This window comes from Pyrus communis, chromosome 9 (assembly GCF_041283825.1).
Source record: "Pyrus communis isolate YQ-2024b chromosome 9, ASM4128382v1, whole genome shotgun sequence".
NCBI lineage: Eukaryota > Viridiplantae > Streptophyta > Magnoliopsida > Rosales > Rosaceae > Pyrus > Pyrus communis.
Genome location: NC_142573.1, coordinates 17,258,935 through 17,278,473, shown reverse-complemented (window position 1 = coordinate 17,278,473; position 19,539 = coordinate 17,258,935). Strand labels below are relative to the sequence as shown.

General features: G+C 36.9%; 1 protein-coding gene and 1 long non-coding RNA gene across 6 annotated transcripts; both read left to right on the top strand.

Moving 5' to 3' along the window:
- The first annotated feature begins 600 nt into the window (after window positions 1-600).
- On the top strand, window positions 601-3,112 carry LOC137741038 (uncharacterized). Of its 5 annotated transcripts, none has more exons than XR_015966188.1 (3): window positions 615-784; window positions 900-2,256; window positions 2,872-3,112. It is a non-coding gene; the product is annotated as an uncharacterized LOC137741038 (long non-coding RNA). The 5 variants fall into 5 exon arrangements; XR_015966189.1 differs by having other exon boundaries at window positions 618-784; window positions 900-1,094; window positions 1,226-3,112; XR_011069199.2 differs by having other exon boundaries at window positions 620-784; window positions 900-1,654; window positions 1,732-3,112.
- A 12,176-nt stretch (window positions 3,113-15,288) lies between these two features.
- LOC148694352 (uncharacterized) lies at window positions 15,289-15,747 on the top strand. The gene has a single exon (XM_088700682.1). It carries the CDS (start codon window positions 15,289-15,291, stop codon window positions 15,745-15,747), a length of 459 nt encoding a protein of 152 aa, XP_088556808.1.
- The last annotated feature ends 3,792 nt before the right edge of the window (window positions 15,748-19,539 follow it).

Below are 19,539 nucleotides of genomic sequence, written 5' to 3'. Positions count from 1 at the left end.
CTCGACCGAGACTTGGATAGGTAATCAATCGGCCTCAATGCAATGCTGTTTATCCAAACTGAAGATGTTCCTTGGTCAATTGATTCTACAGCAATAATGTTATCTATCCAAATTGAAGATGTTCGCCGGTTGCCTTCACAGTGCTGTTTATCCAAATTGAAGATGTGTTGACGAAGAAAGAAAAAAAAAATCTCAAGATGTTTGAGAGGTTTGCGTAGGGGTAGTTGTGTGTTGAATTGGAGGTCTTGATTGTTGCATGATGTCATGTATTTATAGCACTAAATCCTCCTTGGGATCAAGTCAAAATCATACCTGGATTGGGACTTCTTGTTCTGTTCCAACTCCACTTCGACCAATCCTACTCCTATTAAGACTTTGAACTCACCCCCTTTTTGAGGCCATATTCATTGCTGGTTGAGAATCCAAATTGCACTAAGACCCCTTATCGTATCAGGACTTCTTTGACCCATTCGCTCATCCGAACTACTTCTTCTTGAGATAGAATTCAACCATCTTTACTAAACAACCCGGACCACCAGGCAACCCATAGTATATTGAAAAACTTTAGGCTGAACATAAACCCACACTCGGCCCAATAATATTATTTTAGGCCCAAACACTTACAAAAACCGAATCGTTGCCTAAAGTAACGGAGTCCATCCCATCGTCGCCAAATCCCATCATCTTCTCGAACCTGTAGTTATGTTGGAGAGACCTCGACGCTACTGCGAAAGAACCACAATGGGCGCCATCATCCTTTATTTCCAATCTGGTCTCGGAATCGGTAATCGCCAATTAATTTTTGAATTTTTCCTTGATAATTGTCAAATTAGCTCGCAATTGCCATGAAGATCCAATTAATTTCTGAATTCTTCCTTGATAATTGTCGAATTAATTAGAACTTGCCCGGAGAGAGGAAGAAGATGAAGAAAGTGACGTACAACGTGAACGGGCTCAAGTTGCTGAATTTATTAGATCGGCTTACAGGAAACCAAACTGCAACGGCGGGAATTGATCGCCGCCCTGGTCATGGCAGAGGGCTACGAGTCCTTCTGCAGCCGCACCTCCGAAAGAGGTTGCACCGGGCACTCTAGGTAAGTGTTTGTTGAAATGCCTCAACCACCCACACCACACTCTTCAAATGTTGCACCTTTAGTTTCAAATTTTGATTCTTTTTTTTTTTTTGCATAAAATGTGGTTTGGTCCGACGTTTTGCCGGTTGAAGTCGACGTTATCAGGTGACAAAGTGGCGTTGCCGGTGGCGGCGGAGGAAGCATTCACTGGAGTTCTTGACAGAGGGAAAGGACAAATGAATGCAGTTGCGGAAGGGCTTAAGGAGTTTTCGAGAGATGACCTACTGACGTTGATGGCAAGGGGCGGTGTGTTGTAACGGATCATGGGCATTTTGGTACGTTTGCCTTAGATTCACGCTTAAAATTCAATTCTCTGTGATTTCATTTTTTGGAGAAAGTTTAAAGATTTGTATTTACAGTGGTTATGTAGTTCTTTTTTCAATTTGAATTGGCCTCGAGCAGGGAAAAATGAAACGGAAAGGATACAGTTTAAGTTCAAGTTTTCAATTTGTAGTTCTCTTTTATATCATTCAGAACGTTGGGCAGAGGAAATCCTCAATCTGCAAAACACGTTATTGCAGGTTTGAAGTTACACTTTATGTTCATTGTAATTAGTTGAATGCAACTATATTCTGGGACATACGTACTTTCTATGCAGACTGAGTTAGAGAGGGAGCGTATGGCTTTGGAGTTGGAGGAAAAAAAAGCCCAAGCTGAAAGAGAGAAGATTGTGCAACAGCAAGCTAAGAAAATTGAGAACCTCAGCTCAATGGTGTTGTATTCAAATAGAGATAGAATCGCGATTGTTTTAAAAGGGTTTGCATGACTAATTAATTTTCATTTTGAACTTCTGTATAATAGTTGATGGTCATATTTATGTTCGATTCCTAATTTTGTTGTTCTGAAAATGAAAAATACCTACTTAAAGGTGTAAAATTCTATTATCTATAAACACAAAAGATGTGCTTGATATTATAATGTGCCGTTGCCAATGAGATAAGATTTAGTTAAACACTCTCTGTTGAATCGATAATTTTAGCGCGTTACAGGTTAGGAGACGTGGTCAACGACCGCCAGTGCCAACTCAAGAACTCAAGACAAGCCTCCAATTTTGCATTCACACGCTTCCTCTCTTTTATTTGGAGCAATTGGAGATGGCGACCCAAAATAATAACTAGCCAAGGTATACATCAGTTTTCCATTTTATTAATTGTCATTTGCAGAGAGATAAATAGAGCAGTTATGTACTATGAGTATCAGATTTCTTTGTCTACATTGCGGGTAGTCAAATGGTTGAAACAGTTAGTTGTTAAATATTTGCATTTTACAACTTTCATTAGAATAATATTTGATCGAGTTAAAACTTTGATTTATGAATTTACACGTTTTTATTTGTTTCTCTGTCATATAATTGGCATCATTTCAGTCCAATAACTCTCGAGATAGTTAAGTTGAGGAATTTAGCGCTGATGATTTCCTTTTTTTCCTGCTGTTTATAGATATGCCTGTCATTTTATTCATTTTTCATGTTAACTTTGTTCTACAAGCTTCCTGTGGCTTTAAGCATTGAAGTTATTCATTTTTTTTTAAAATATATTTAGGTGTTTTGGAAAAGGTATTTCATGTGCATAAAGGCTATTAAGCTTAACAAATTGTACCCTCTTGCTAGCTTCATCAGCTTATGTTTGTGAGGCAAAAATGAGATGACTTGGTTGTTTAATCAAGTTAATATTTTGATTAAGGCAATCCATTGTTGCTGCTTATTAACTGTTATTTAATTGAATTTGGTTTTCTCAAGATTCAGGATTATGTTTACTTCATGGCAAATTAGAGAAGTTTGATTGACTATGAGGCAACTTGGGATGCTATTAAATTTTAGTTATGGCCTCACTATTGAATGCTTTCTGTTAATTTCTTTTTTGTAGAACATTGTTAATTGTCTTCATATGTTCAGATTGATTTCTTTTGCTTTATGTTACACCATATGTTCAATAACAATGATGTAGCCGGGTTTGCTATGCAAATATGTTTTTTTGTTACACCATAGGTTCAAACATGAAGTTTAAGACACATTACATTTAAATATGATGGTGCAAACGTTTGTTCATACAATAAAACCCCTAAAACTCATAGTTAATCTGTTTGTCTTTATCCATGTATGCTTTCTCTTCATATTAATTCTATTTGTTTCTGCTTAGATGATTTTGTGTATTGCCTATCCCAAATATTTAGCTTACGTAGTTGCATGTCAATTTCATTCAACGCATGTGAAAAACATAAAATAAAATGTCCATGAAGTGGCAAGTGGGTCTTTACTACAGTGGTGGAAAGGAGTTGAGCTCTTGTATAATGGTTTGTATTCGAATCTCATCGGTGGTTAATCTAACAAAATCAATTGTTTAATAAAAAAAATAAAAAAAGAAGTTCATGAATTGCTATTCTCCATTGATACCCAAATGTTCCCTTTTTTTCTTCATATTCTATTCTAATGTGCATCTTCTAGAAAAAAATGATCAAAAGAAAGAATAATTTATATTGAATTCTATTTTTCTTGATCAGTTGCATATACATTGTTTGACACACCCCGACCTGGAATGTCCACAAGGACTTCGAATCGAGTTGTGTTGGCCGACACCTGGAAGGTGACAAAGCCATAAAGTGTGATGATGTGGAAAAATATGAATAAATTTGAACCTAACAGTGCCTAGTTACCAGAGTGCGTTGGTGAGCGGGAATGAACCCACTTCACACGTGACGTTAGAGCATAAGTACAGTAGAGTGGATTGAGAATCATACCCTCGAAAGAAATCTCTAATACTAAGATTTGCCATGACCCCTTGTCGATAAGAAAGCTCAGCTAATAAAACTTGGAGGGTGAAAACAAAACAAGGGTGAGTGGCCCTGGACATAAAATTTTTAATAAAACGTTATAACCCCTCGATGCAATACCTGTATAATTTCCAGAAAATCATATCATGTATCAATGTGAAATAAAAAATATATCAATAGTGATTCCATAAATATACCATGGCACAACATCTCATCAGTAATATAAATAATCATTTGCTCAATAAATCTATATTAGCACACAAGTCGGAGTCACGTAATGTGACCTGTACAGCTGCACCGATATCTCATCAATCAATGCTAGCACATAAGTCGGAGTCACCTATAGTGACCTGTACGACTTGTCTATATCTCATCAATCAATGCTAGCACATAAGTTGGAGTCACCTGTAGTGACCTGTACGACTCATCTATATCTCATCAATCAATATCCAAGTAATATGTCAGCCAGATCCACCTCTCGTGGCCTATACAGCTGAACCCATAGCACATCACATATCCCTGCACGTGAGTCGGAACCACCTCTAGTGGTCTATATGATAGGACTGGGTGTAAATAAGTACGCTCAAGTGAAGAGTGTGTGAATAATCGCGGGTCACCTACGAGTCGAAACCACCTATAATGGTCTGTACGATAGGCATGTGCACCTGCCTTGAATTCAAGGTAAGCGTAAGGTGCGGGAGATGAACATCACGTGAATGACTGTGCCCTGGCCACGGGCGGGAGCACTAACATCGGGGTGCAGGTTTATGAGCTCTACTACATCTATTATAACATGTACGACTCATGGGCAACCTGTACGATAGTGTCGGAGTTGCCTTTTATAGCAACATGTACGACAATGTCAGAGTTGCCTAAAGTATAAATATAGTCATGCCATAACTCGATCATTACAAGTAACACCATAAACTTACCTGAACTTACTTGTGCGTCCTGCGTTCTTCTTCGCACTTCAAAGCATTCACAGTAATTCCTTACAGGTAGTATACATATGGATATGTCATGATGCAATCTAATACTCAACCATGTCATAGCATTTACCAGTATATACATATACATATATACATATATACATATATATATATGTAACATTGTGAAATATGCATAATCTGTAACATCCCACTCCCGAACTATTTATTTTCGGAATAATTATCAAGAACAAGTCCAACTAAATATTAGTTTAATTAACCATCATTATTTACGATTCTTTACTTCAATCTCTCAATTCCTCACAAACTGATTTATGACCAACATTTAACCACCAAAATCATAAGGTTAAATCTCACATTTTCACCAACTTCCTTCACATTGCTCAATTCCCAAACAAGGCTTTTGTCTCGATTATTTAATCTCATTTATTGTATGCCTACATCTAACATCTCGTTAGACTGCCTACGTACCCTAAACAGGGATCAAGCCAATCGTAGTTCACATCAATTATTTGTAGGTAACATGCATAACTCAACTTAAACACGTTTGTGGAATTATCAATCATATGTATACATATATGATAGAAAGGAAAGGACCCACTCACTTGAGGTCCATGCAACAACTCCTTAGCATGCATGTCGAGACATCACAAACCAATGTCGCCTAGAACAATTATCAATTCACGTCTCAGAGTTCTTACGGATAGAATACATAATTTATAAAAAAAAATACATCCCTACGTAATTCACTCTGGAAGATCTGCATCACGGATTTCTGATCCGTTACTTCCAAAGATTCATATTATGTTCCTAGAACCACGTCCTAATATTTCATTATGATCCAACGGTCAGATCTCCACCAATTGTCAAAACCAAGTGGCGGTCAACACTGTATTTTATGAACTAACAATTCCAATTCGGTAAGATCCATACATCGGATTCCCAATTCGTAAGTTCCTATGGTCCATAAATATTATGTACTATAATGTATTAAAGTTTGGTGATAATCCAACGGTCAGATCATCGATTCACACTTTTACCAAATAACATGACATATAGAATTTAGGTTCCAACCATCAACCTAAGACTACAATTACCAAGACTGAACTCAAGGCATTTGATTTAGCCTAAGAATGACATCAACGGCCCCCTGGCCACGTGCTTCCGTGGGTGGCGGTCGACCACCCTGACTTGCCGGAAAATCCAACTATTTCTAAAAATTCTCAAAATTTTTAGAAATGAAAATCTTAGTGAATGGAGAAACTTTCATACCTACGACCAAAGCCAATTTGGCTGGGAAAAGCCACAATTTAACACGAACCCGTCGAAACCCTATAATTTGGGTGTCCTCAATTCGGCTCTATAGAAACTCCGATGCCCCTAAACTTATTTGGGCTTTGTTCTTAAGCTTCAGAGGAGTATTTTGGTGGTGGTAATTTAAGGGTTTTGTTTCAGAATTTGAGGAATGGCCACCACAAACCCTTAGCCCCACCGTCGGCCCTTTGATGAATTTACACCCAAATTCCTTCAAATTTTAGGTGGATATGGAAGAAGGGAAGGCTAGATGATGACTGGGAGTAGTAAATTGGTCTAAATCGTCGGAAAAATGGTAGAAAGGCGACGGAAATTGCCGAAATACGGGTTGGGTCTGTGGGTTTTGCGGGTCAAGGGGAACAGATCCGGTTCCCTTCCTTCTTCTTCTCCCTCATTTTTCCTCCTTTCTCTCTTCCCTCACTGGGCCATCCTCTCTCCCGGTCCCTCCTGTGCTCTCTTCCTCCCCTCTCTTTTGCTGCCATCAGGCAGCCCCTCCTTCTCCCTTCCTCTTTTTTTTTTTTTTTTTTTTTGTTTTTTTCTCTTTTCTTTTTCTCTTAAAATTGATTGGTTACCACTCCCACATGGTGGGAGTTGGAATTAATTTAGGGTAAAGTATAAAAAACTACATCAACTATTGGTGTCATAACACTTTCATACCTCATATTTTAAAATTGACAATGTCATATCTCATCTTACGAATTTGTGCCAATGTTATACCTTCCGTTAGCTTGGCGTGAATTTCTTAGTTAAATGCTAACGTGGCTTGATTCATGATCCACTTTCTATTAAAAAAAAAAAAATTATTAAAAACTAAAAAAAGAATCATTTAATATTTTTTAAATATTAAAATAATAAAGAAAAGTAAAAAAACAAAAAAAAAAAAAAAAAAAAAAAAAACCTTTCGTCCCTTTTCCCCTTCCCTCCCCCATTTACCTGTAGCAACCCAGAAAAAGAAGAAGAAGGAGAAAAAACAAACAAACAAAAAAAAAAAAAAAAAAAAAAAAAAAAAAAACTTCATACCTTCACCCCCACACCCCCCCCCCCCCCCCCGGCGACCCCCTTTTCTCCCCCACCCGAGCCCCTACCTGCGACCCAGAAAAGAAAAAAAAAAATTCCCAGTTCGTCTTCCCCTCACATCCACCCTCTGCAGCCAACCCCCGCGGAATCGGCCTGGTGAACAGGATCTGGGTTTTTTTTCTTTTTCTTCTTCTTTCTGGGTTGCAAGGGGTTGGATTTTTTTTTTTTTTTGGGGGGGGGGGGGGAACGAATTGGGTTGGGGTTTTTTTTTTTTTTTTTTTTTTCTCCTTCTTCTTCTTCTTCTTCTTCTTCTCCTGCTTCCTTCTTCTTCTTTTTCTTCTTCTTCGGGAGGTTTTGCTTCTTTTCTTTTCTTTTTTTTTTAACTTTTCTTTATTATTTTAATATTTAAAAATATTAAATGATTTTTTTTAGTTTTTTTAATAGAAAGTGGAGTCTGATCAAGCCACGTCAGCATTTAACTGACAAATTAACAGCAGGCTAACAGAAGGTATAACATTGGCACAAATTCGTAAGATAAGGAATGACATTATCAATTTTAAAAGATGAGGTATGAAAGTGTCATGACACCAATAGTTGAGGTAGTTTTTTGTACTTTACCAATTAATTTATGACTAAACTTTAAATAACCAATTTTAAATGTCTGTAACTATACCGATATAATCCAGACTCGCAAACGGCTTTTGCCTATGCGTTCGTACCAACGAGTACTACGAGGATATGCTAAAAGAATAAGTCATACGTCTCTCTAACCGATGGTCAACGAGAGTCAAAGTGTCAAAGTCCTTGCCTCGAGGGCATTTTCGTAAATTCATTCTTTTAAAATTTATAAAATCGTAGAACTAGAGACGGGTTGTAACGTTGTTTATTCAGTTTTCATGAATTTTCTTTCATTCTTTGTATTTAAAATGGTGAATGACAACCACATGCCAGTTGCCAAACGCACAAAAAATAAAACAAATAGTTGTTGAAAACAAAGAAATAAAAGGGGACCCAAAATCAAAAGTAAAGAGTACTTAATACCAAACTAAAAATATTTAGTAATCACTTAAGAAGGTCTCTTGCATGCGTGAGCGTGCCCGATTATATTTTAGTTGATCCTTTGGCAATGAGCAATAGGTTTTGGTGCAGAACCAATAAGTCTCCGCAGGTACTTTATTTGCAATTCAAGAGAAGAATCTCTCTTTTTTGAGTCTCTCTATTTCAATTACAGTTAAGTTTTTGCCTAAATAGTTGGACGAGGTCATCTTCTTTGGCAATAAGATCCTATTTATTTTCAGTAATCACTTAAGAAATATACGAATATCTAAAGCAACATATCTTTGGGGCGCGTAGCGCCCGTGATGCAAAAATGCCTCTCGCATGCGCATGAGCATGTGCGGAGAGGCTAGTAATAATAGAATAATAATTAATAAACAATATATACATATTCATTATATCTATTGTATTTTATAGTAAGTTTTTTTTAGTAGTTTAAAAAATTAAAATCATCAAAATAACTTTTTTCTTATCGTGTCGAAACAGGTTACCCGAATGTCACTCTCGTGTAAACTTGTTCAAGACCTGTTATTAATGGGTTATTATCGTGTGACCTGATAATGACCCGATTAGTTATCGTGTTGACCCAAAACCCATTATTTTCGTGTCGTTTACGTATTGTGTTAATAGGTCGTGTAAGAAATTGCTAGGTCTAAGGGCTAAAGAGGGTGGATTGCTATGTTTTAGCCTTCCAAAAAATTATTTTTTATCATACACGAATATTTGTCCTTCAGTTTTGAAGGGCTAAAGAGGGTGGATTGCTATGTTTTAGCCCTCCAAAATATTATTTTTCATCTCTATAGTCTCGGCCTCGGCTATAATTTTTTCCATCTCTAGAAGTGAAGGGATAGCAACGCGTGCAAGGGGGTTCGCGAGATAAAAGCTTCTGGGCACTGAACAAACGTAGGATACTACTTTATCCAACTTATTGCAATTTGAGATATTTCAGGACAAACCTAAGATCCAGTATAGGACTCCAGTTCATAAGAATCCGTGTCAAACGAGACCTAATAATTTATTGGATTTAGTGAAAGGAAGAGAAAGGAGGCAAGTGGCTCTTTTATCATGGTAGTGGAAAAGTGTTGATTCCAGACATAATAGCGTGAGTTCCAATCATGTTAATGACTAATTGATACAACCAATATTGCATACATTTTAATGCCCTTTAATTTAGATTCTTGTTATATTTTTGAGTGAATTTAGTTTGTTTCACTAGTTTTATGTTTTTCTTAGATTTGATGAGTGAAGAGGAAAAAAGAAGAAAAAGGAGCACTTTTGCTATCGAAATGAGTTTGGCATGCTGGAAACAGAAACTGTTTGTGTAGATCAGCCAACTTTACAGATTAAAATGTACTTCCTCAGAATGAACCAGCCGTTGAGCCTTGTACCAGTAGAAAGATATGGAAGTTAGCTTTCAGATGAGTTTTATGTTTCGTGATTCCGAGTTTCCTAAATGGTGTTATGAAGATTTTCGTACAAGACGTCGGTCAGCCAAGTCTACGCGAAAATTGCAAAGTCTGTTGGGTTTTTCAAGTCTTCATTCAGTCGAAGCCCAAAGCCCAAAGCCCAAGATAGAATGTGTTGAGCTGATTTTAATCCTATTTCAAATGGGTTTGAAGTAAATAATTGGGAAGTTGATTCGCCACATCATCAGCCATGCAATACAAAGGATATCACAAAACCTAATTATGTTAGGATTTGGGAGGATTCTCTGTGTGTTTTTGGAAGAAGGAGCAGCCACTGACCATCTTTGTTATTCCATCTTCATCTTTCGGAAGTTTTTCATGTTTTTAAGATTCCTAATTATGTTTTCGTATTCTATGAGTAACTCAACCCTTTTTTTAGGATTAGGATGATGCCCTAGCATGGATATTTATGGTTTTTAATGTTATTCATTTGATTTCTAGTTTCTTTTAGATGAATGCTTAATCACTGTTTGAATTGTTAATTTTTGTTTGAGTTCTTTGATTGATCACCTTAGGACTTTGCATCTAGTAAGATTGGAAGATGAATTTGAGGTTGAACTAGCAATATAATTCAATTAGCTTCTTGCGGTTAAGTGTAGTAAATTACATTATTACTTGACGAAGAATAATGGTTTGCTTGGTTCCCTTGTTTTCTAGAGTGTAAAGAGTCATACTTGTTAAATTTATGCCTTAACCAAGATAGATTGCATGTTAGGATATACAATCTCTGCTTAAACTAGGAGAGAATCATTCACTTAAGGAAAACTATGGTCTAATGTGCTTGACAAGGACTTATATACGGGAATTATCATCTAAATAATCGTAAGATCCATTGAATGCATTGAAACCGAAACTAGATTGCTTGTGGTTGATTCCAAATCCCTAGACTTTTTCATCACTTGCCTTAAAACACAACGTTTTGTTCTCTTTAATTTTAGTTTTCATATAAGGTTCTGTTTTTGTTCATTTACAAAATCATCACAACAAACTCTTCACATCTTTGATTGAATTATTAATTAAGATCGAGTCTAGTTCGTTGTTTGGGTTTGTGTGCCTTTAATATAATTAGATTTGGTTTAGTTTATCAAATTGGAGATTGAATTAGAATCCTTGTGAGAACGATATCTTATTACATATCTAATAAGTCGTTTATAAACTAAACCAAATCTAATTGTGTCCCTTAACTTGATATCTTATTCCATATCTAATAAGTCGTTTATTGTAGTTTATTCAATTTGATTTTGTTTTGTTCTCTATTTTCAAATAAGAGTCATAAGTATTAAGATAAGTAAAAGTAAATTTTCGTCACTGTTTTATGTTAGTTTTTGCATCACTGTTTCGACACAGTTTTGGACTGAACCATTCGATCTTTTACCAGGCACATTTTATATCGTTGGAAAGCCCCAGAAGTCTAGTTTTCAACCCAAAAAAATAGATCAACGATTGGATATTTAAGCTGCGTAAAATACCGAGCAGTGGTCAAACAAGGAGCAAAGTCTGATCGTATATGTAAGGTAGACGTTCATTGCAACTTGAGTGGAGTCCTATAGATCAAGAACTTGAGCATACTTTAAGAGAACAGCGGAGACAACGAGTGTTTCAAGAACCAGCCATGGGGGAAGTAGTCAATAATGGTAGAGACAATCCTCCACCATTGCCACCCCCACAACCAAGGCTTATGCATGACTACACAAAACCAACAAAGTACAACGTGCCGTCGTGCATTGTATTGGTCCCCATTGCGCAGCAATTTGAGATTCGCCCACAAATAATTCAACTGTTGCCTATGTTTTAAGGGAAGGAGGAGGAAAATCCTTACCATCATATCAAGGCGTTCTTCAAGCTATGCTCCACATTCACCTTTACCAATGTTAGGGAGGAACAAATTCGACTTCATTTTTTCCCATTCTCTTTGAGGGATAAAGCAAGTGGCTGGTTGGCTACCCTCCTTGAAGCCTCCATTGACACATGGACAGATTTATCCTAGAATTTCTTGTCCAAATTCTTCCTTGCTCGGAGAACCAATGCTTTGATCAATGAAATTATGAGTTATCGCCAACAAGAGGGTGAACAGTTTCATGAAAGTTGGAAGCGATATAAGGACTTGTTTCTTCAATGTCCTCTTCATGGTTTGAACACTTGGCAGAAGGTTCATTATTTTTACAAAGTTTTGAACTCTCAATGTAGGAGTTTGGTTGATTCAACAGTTGGTGGAACCTTGATGGACAAAACTCCAAAAGACTCCATACATGCCTTTGAAACTATATGTGAAAATTATGAGCATTGGAATTTTCCTACAAAAGATTTGAGAGTTCCAACTACATCATCAACAAAAAGAGAAGGCCTTTATGAAGTTGATGCAAGGACAGGTTTAATTAGAGGCACAAGTGGCAGCTCTCACGAAGCTTCTCACACCGCTAGTAAGCAAGACAGCCACGCAGCCATGTACCTTATGTGCAAGCATCGCCCATGACATGGAAAATTGTCCAGCAAATCCTAATCTAGAAAGCATACAAGAGGTCAATGCATTTAGTGGGAGGCCCCAAAATGATCCGTACTCCAATAATTATAACCTGGGATGGAGATAACACCCGAATTTTTCTTGGAGAGATTCGCAAAATACCATGGGACCATCCAATTCAACAAAGCAATATCAGCAGCCTTTTCAAGCTCCTCCAATTCAACAAGAAGACCCTTCTATCAAGGACATGCTATCTCAACTCTTCAAGAAAATCGACCGGTATGAACTGATAGGAGCATATTCATGCGACTTAATTAGCTTGTTCTCATGCATTTATGTTGTGTTTACTTAGTTATTTTAGTGTTTAAGGCCACTTTTGTGTATTTTCATATTATAAGGCCAAAGTGTGCAAGAAGATGCAAATTAGAGCCTTTTGGAGCAAAAGAGGAATGAATGAGTTGAAGACTTGAAGAAACGATGAATTCCTACTCCAACGATGAATTCCTACCAAAATGAGGATTCCTACTCAAACAAGGATTCCTACTTGAAGTAGGAAAGTTAACCCTAAGTTTCCCGTTTTGGTAACCTTTCCTAATCTTAAACGTCCGTATTTTCTAGCCACTTTGAAGGCCTTGTAGGCACTTTAGGACACAAAACGAAGGCCCTAGGGCCCTTAAAACCCTTTGTCGTGCCCAATCCCTTTCTTTCCTTCCCTTGCCGTGCAAGGGGGGGGTATTTAGGTCCAATGTCATCCACTTAAACCCTATTTCCCTCTCCTAACCTAACCCTAGCCGTACCTTGCAGCCATCCCTTTTAATTTCTGATTTTATTTCCTAATTCTAGAAGCTTTTAACTTAATTTTAATTAACCAAAAATAAATTAGGTTTTAAATTTCAGAAAACCCTAGGTCTTACCACCTAAGCCGCACCCTAGGGGGATGATTATATTCCATTCATTCACAAAACCTAGCAGCCGCAAAAATCCCATCCTTTTTCTCACATCATGCAGCCACAAAACCTAATTCCCTTTCTAAGCCGTGGCCTCCCATTAATCATTGACCCTAAAAAACCAAAAATCAATCTTAGCCGCACCTAATTTTCACCCTAGAGCCTATTCAGCCATTCACTCCCAAAAACCCCTAGGCAGCAGCCACCATTCCATATCATTCTTCTCTGCCGCAACCTATAGCCTCCATTCCAGCCTTCCCCCATCCTTGCCGCAGCCACCATATCCCTTCCAGCCACTTTCCACACCTCCATACACCTCCCTACTACCTTGCCGCACCACCATATCACCATAAATCCATCCTTAAACCAGAAAATCATCCACCAACACCATTTAACATCACTGCCGCAGCAAGAAGAAAGGAGAAAGAGGAGCTTAAACGCGCGGAAATTCAAGTGGATTCGTTGGGCGTTCTAGGTGTAATCAATCTTTTAATCTTCATGTTTAAATTTAATTGTATTTCTCTTTCTGTGAACGTGAGAGGCTAAACCCCTAGTTAGCTAGGGGGTGATTCAAAACCATGTTTATGCTTGTAATATGATTTGATTACCTTTGGTTGGAATTTCATGTATTGTGGATTCAATTTGTTTAACTGCTTGATTGATAACTTATTTGTGTATGTTTATTGAGAGTGCACGCTTAATTTTCATGCATGAATTTGACGCTAGAATAGAAGTGAATTTCACCTAATAGTTATGAACTTATATTCACAAGTAGTGGAGGTTGCTTATAAACAATCGCGTTGAATGAATTCTTGGCACTAGTTTCATGCTTATCATAGTAACGAATGCCTCGTCAACACTTACGATTTCCAAAGAACGTAATGATTCTAACTTGTATCTTTATCATGCTGTTTATATAGAGAACTTGTTAGGAATAATTTGTTTGCGATGCATATTCATCCAATTCAATGATTCTAGGGAAATCTGAAGGTTAATTTAAGCGGACCTAATTAACTCGGAGTGTTGAGTTTCATAATTCATCGAAAGACCAACTGAAAATCATCTTGTATGCAAGTGTGACATGTGTGGAGAAGAACCTTCTAGTTAGCATTCCATCCATATTTTCATCACATTCGTATTTACATTCTGCCCTTAATTACAATTTGTGCATTTAGTTTAATTTCGTCAAAACCTCAATCCCCCTTTACTTTAGTGCCCAATTTAGTTAGAAAGTGTCTTAGTTTGTGTTTCTAAGTGTTTTGAATCAATTTATTTCCCAAATTCGTCCAAAGTAATCAAAGTGCTCAAAACTGCCCAGAAAGTGTTTTTAAGGCAGTTTTGAGTGTTTTGGTGCTGTTTTGAGTCTTTTGGTTTGTTTTAGTGTTTTTATTGTTTAGTTTTGCATTCTTTGAGTCTAGTTTAGTGTTTTAACCTTTGTTTTAAGTTTTTGAGTCAGTTTCCAAGTGATTTAGTAATCCCTCCTAATCCCCGGTTTAGAACGATCCCTACTTGCATCTTTACTACAATTGTCACAAGAAGGTTTTAATTTGTGTGCTTATTTAGTTCGCATCATGAACAAGAAGTTGTATCGCTTGTCATGCGGTGTTGGAAAGGGCTCAATCTAATTTTGAGATTCAGTTAGGACAAATAGCTACTACTTTGAACAAGTTGGAGCGAGCACAAGGGCAATTTCGAAACCAAACATAAATTAATCCAAGAAATAATGAGCATGTGATGGCCATTACAACCTTGAGAAGTGGGAAGATGATCGACAATAGAGTAGAGAAGCATGAGAAAGTTGAAAAGGAGAAGGAGAGGGGAACAGATATGAATGACCAGCAGCAAAATAATTCTTTTAAAAGTTCAAAATAGCCGCCATCTGAGCCAAAAAGAATTTTGTTTGATCCAACACTTAAGGATGTGGTGTATGATCCTCCTTTACCATTCCCTCAGCGTGCACAGAAGGGAAGAAAAGATCAGTATCCGGGGCATATATTGGACCAATTCAAGAAAGTTCAAATCAACATTCCATTGCTTGAAGCCATCAAAGAAGTTCCATCATATGCAAAATTCTTGAAGGAAATGTGTACTCACAAGCGAAAGTATGGAAAACATGAAGAGGTGATGTTATCAGAAACGGTAAGTGCAATGCTTCAATGAAAATTGCCACCAAAACTCATGGATCCAGGAAGCTTTCCAGTTCCGTGCATTATTGGAGAAAGAAAATTTGAACGAGCTTTACTTGACTTGGGAGCAAGTGTCAATCTTATGCCTTATTCTGTGTACAAACATCTAAGTTTGTGGGAGTTAAAGCCTTGTTCCATGTCTTTGCAACTTGCTGATCATTCTGTGAAATATCCAACGGGCATTATTGAAGATGTACTTGTCAAGGTTGATCAGTTCATTCTCCCTGCTAACTTCATTGTTTTGGACATGGAAGAAGCTGAAATTCCAGGCAATGAGCTACCTCTCATTCTTGGTAGACCTTTCATGGCTACTGCAGGTACTAAAATTGATGTAAAGGTTGGTTTACTAACCATGACTGTGCAGGAGGTTACCGTAAAATTTCAGATTTTTGAAGCTTTGAAGAGTCCTTTGGATCCTCATGATTGTTTTCAGATCGATGTTATGGATTGAATGAAAGAGAAGTTCGAGGTTGCTCATGACAAAGCTTTACTTCGGAAATATTTTGAACCAAAACAAAAAAGTTTTGTGGAAAAATTCAAGATTCAAGTTATTTCCCACTAGGCCTCAATCTAGATGGACTGGATCTTATCTCATTGTGCAAGCGTATCCCCATGGTGCTGTGGACATTCAAGATATGAAGAGTGGTTTGACATTTAAGGTGAATGGCCATCGTTTGAAGCAATACCTAGAACCTGTCCCACAAATGAATGAGGAGGTTTTGTACCTCAATGATCCTAAATAAAGACTGCTATGTCCAGCTAAAGACTTAAAACTTAGCGCTTCTTAGGAGGCAACCAAGTTTTTGAAGAAGGAAGATGGAACTTGCTGTGTGCTTGAGAGTGGACTTCATCATGACCAGGGGAGTTCTAAACTTTACTCTTTATTTTTCAGATTATTTTTAGTCAGTTATACTTTTCCTTATTTGTTTAACTCATTGCATGCCTTTTATTTCACTTCACATTGAGGACAATGCGCTATTCAAGTTTGGGGGAGGGATCTCATTTTGATAGTTTTTCAGTTAGTTGTTTTGTGTCAGTAAACATAGGCTCTCTGTTTTATTAAATTCTGGAACGATCTGTTGCTGTTTCTGAGTTTTGGTCCGCAATGTATTCTTCAATTTTTCGTTCTGAATCCAACCATATAAAGAACATGTAATTCTGCCTTGTATTTTATGAAATACACGTCAAAAACCAAGCAAAGGTCAGAAACTGATTATCATAACTTGGAAGTCTGCGTTTTCAAAGTTTTTCTTTTTAATTTTGGTTCTTGTTAGTTGTTTTTTTTCTGTTTGTGTGTCAATTAGTGTCCTAAAAGTCCAAAGATAATTTGAAAATCCAAAAAGACTTTTGGTTAGCTCTTTGAGTCGTGTTGATTAGTCCTTTCCAAATCCAATAATAATGACTTGGTTGCAATTTAAATATGGTTCTAGAAATCGTTAACCATTGTTTGTGTTCTTTGTTTGATTCTTTGGTTAGCCATGCTTTATAAGATCATTCTTTACACCTTTCTCATGCACTTAGCCAAGGTTAATGCAATTGTTGCTTACTTAAGAGAATTATATGTAGATTAAGTAATCATTAAGATCTCAACGAACACTAGAACTTGCTTCAATATCTCTCGAGGCGAAATCCTAAATCATGTAACATTAGGGAGATGATTTTGGCCATCTTCGGACCGTTTGAGCCTTTCTACTTAACCCTTTATGTTATGTTATCCTTAGTTAGCCCTTTGAAGCCAAACACTTAGCCTTTTCTTTCATCACCCACATTAATCTATACCCATTTAACCTATATTAGCCACACCTTATAGCTTGAGATGAATACCAAGATGATGAAGACAACGATAAAGGTTGAGTGTACATCAAGGATGTGGCGTGTACCGAGGTACCATGTGTCATATTACTACTCAATTTTGCAAAAAAGAAAACAAAAAAAAAAGTTTGAGGCTCGACTGAATTACATATGAAGAAGTCTTGGTATATCTCAGGTTCTAGTTTTTCCCCATCCTTCCTTTCATAGCGAATAACCTAGCCTAACATTACAACCTTTGTAAAGTCCATTTGATCTTTGGTGTTACATTGATTTACATTAGTGGAGATATGGTATGAAGAGCAAGCCTATGGGGTTCGATACATTCATTATCCAGAGATCACTCATATTACACTTGTTTGCATATACCTATCCGAGTTGCAAGTGTTGTGCTAATTATTGGCTAGTCATACACATACCGGAGGAATGGTTATGTAAGGTGTTGTTAACTTTTGAATCATGTGTAGAATCCTTACAATGTTTCTCTATTCTTTGAGCTGTATTTTCCCTGTAATCTTTGAGGAATATATTTGGAAAGTCTAACTGCATTGTGTTTTGTTTAAATTTAATCTTGAGTCTTTGTTGTGTTTGCTTGAGGACAAGCAAAGTCTAAGTTTGGGGGTATTTGATACGACCAATATTGCAGACATCTTAATGCCCTTTAATTTAGATTCTTGTTATGTTTTTTAGTGAATTTAGTTTGTTTCACTAGTTTTATGTTTTTCTTAGATTTGATGAGTGAAGAGGAAGAAAGAAGAAAAATAAGCACTTTTGCTATTGAAATGAGTTTGGCATGCTGGAAGCAGAAGCTGCTTGTGCAGATCAGCCAACTTTACAGATTAAACTGTACTTCCTCAGAGTGAACCAGCTGTTGAGCCTTGTACCATTAGAAAGATATGGAAGTTAGCTTTCAGAGGAGGTTTACGGTTCGTGATTCCGAGTTTCCTAAATGGTGTTATGAAGATTTTCGTACAAGACATCGGTCAGCCAAGTCTACGCGGAAATTGCAAAGTCTGTTGGGTTTTTCAAGTCTTCATTCAGTCGAAGCCCAAAGCCCAAGATAGTATGTGCTGAGCTGATTTTAATCCTATTTCAAATGGGTTTGAAGTAAATAATTGGGAAGTTGATTCGCCATATCATCAATCATGCAATACAAAGGATATCACAAGACCTAATTATGTTAGGATTTGTCTACTATATAAAGGGAGTCCAAGGAGCTAAAGAGGGGGGGGGGGGGGGGGTGTCTTTTGGGAGTATTCTCTGTGTGTTTTTGGAAGAAGGAGCAGCCACCGACCATCTTTGTTATTCCATCTTCATCTTTCTGAAGTTTTTCATGTTCTTAAGATTCCTAATTACGTTTTCGTATTCTATGTGTAACTAAACTCTTTTTCTAGGGTTAGGATGATGCCCTAGCATGGATATTTATGGTTTTTAATGTTATTCATTGGATTTCTAGTTTCTTTTAGATGAATGCTTAATCACTGTTTGAATTGTTACTTTTTGTTTGAGTTCTTTGATTGATCACGTTAGGACTTTGCATCTAGTAAGATTGGAAGATGAATTTGAGGCTGAACTAGCAATATAATTCAATTAACTCCTTGTGGTTAAGTGTGGTAAATTACATTATTGCTTGACAAAGAATAATGGTTTGCTTGGTTCCCTTGTTTTCTAGAGCGTAAAGAGTCATACTTGTTAAATTTATGCCTTAACCAGGATAGACTGCTTGTTAGGGTATACGATCTCTACCTAAACTAGGAGAGAATCATTCACTTAAGGAAAACTATGGTCTAATGTGCCTAACAAGGACTTAGATACGGGAATTATCATCTAAATAATTGAAAGATCCATTGAATGCATTGAAACCTAAATTAGATTGCTTGCGGTTGATTCCGAATCCCTAGACTTTTTCATCACTTGCCTTAAAACACAACGTTTTCTTCTCTTTAATTTTAGTTTTCATATAAGGTTCTGTTTTTGTTCGTTTATAAAATCATCACAACAAACTCTTCACATCTTTGATTGAATTATTAATTAAGATCGAGTCTAGTTCGTTGTTTGAGTTTATATTTTTGGGTTTGTGTGTCTTTAATATAATTAGATTTGGTTTAGTTTATCAAATTGGAGATTGAATTAGAATCCTCATGGGAACAATACTTGGACTTGCTAAACGCTATAAATCTTTTCTGCCTATGGAGAAAACTGATGGTGCAAGAAAATGCATTTAAGTACCTCTCATCTGAAGGAGAAGTAATTAAGTTGTATTTATTCCAAAGGCTACTTTAAGATTAAGAGTCGTCGCATGAGTTTATTTAGCTCTACTCTTCAAACATAGGTATTTCCACAAGAAAAGATAGACATTCATCTCAACACGAACACAAAAGCACACACACAGACACTCACACAAATAATAATTTTCGATCATCAGATTGCGACA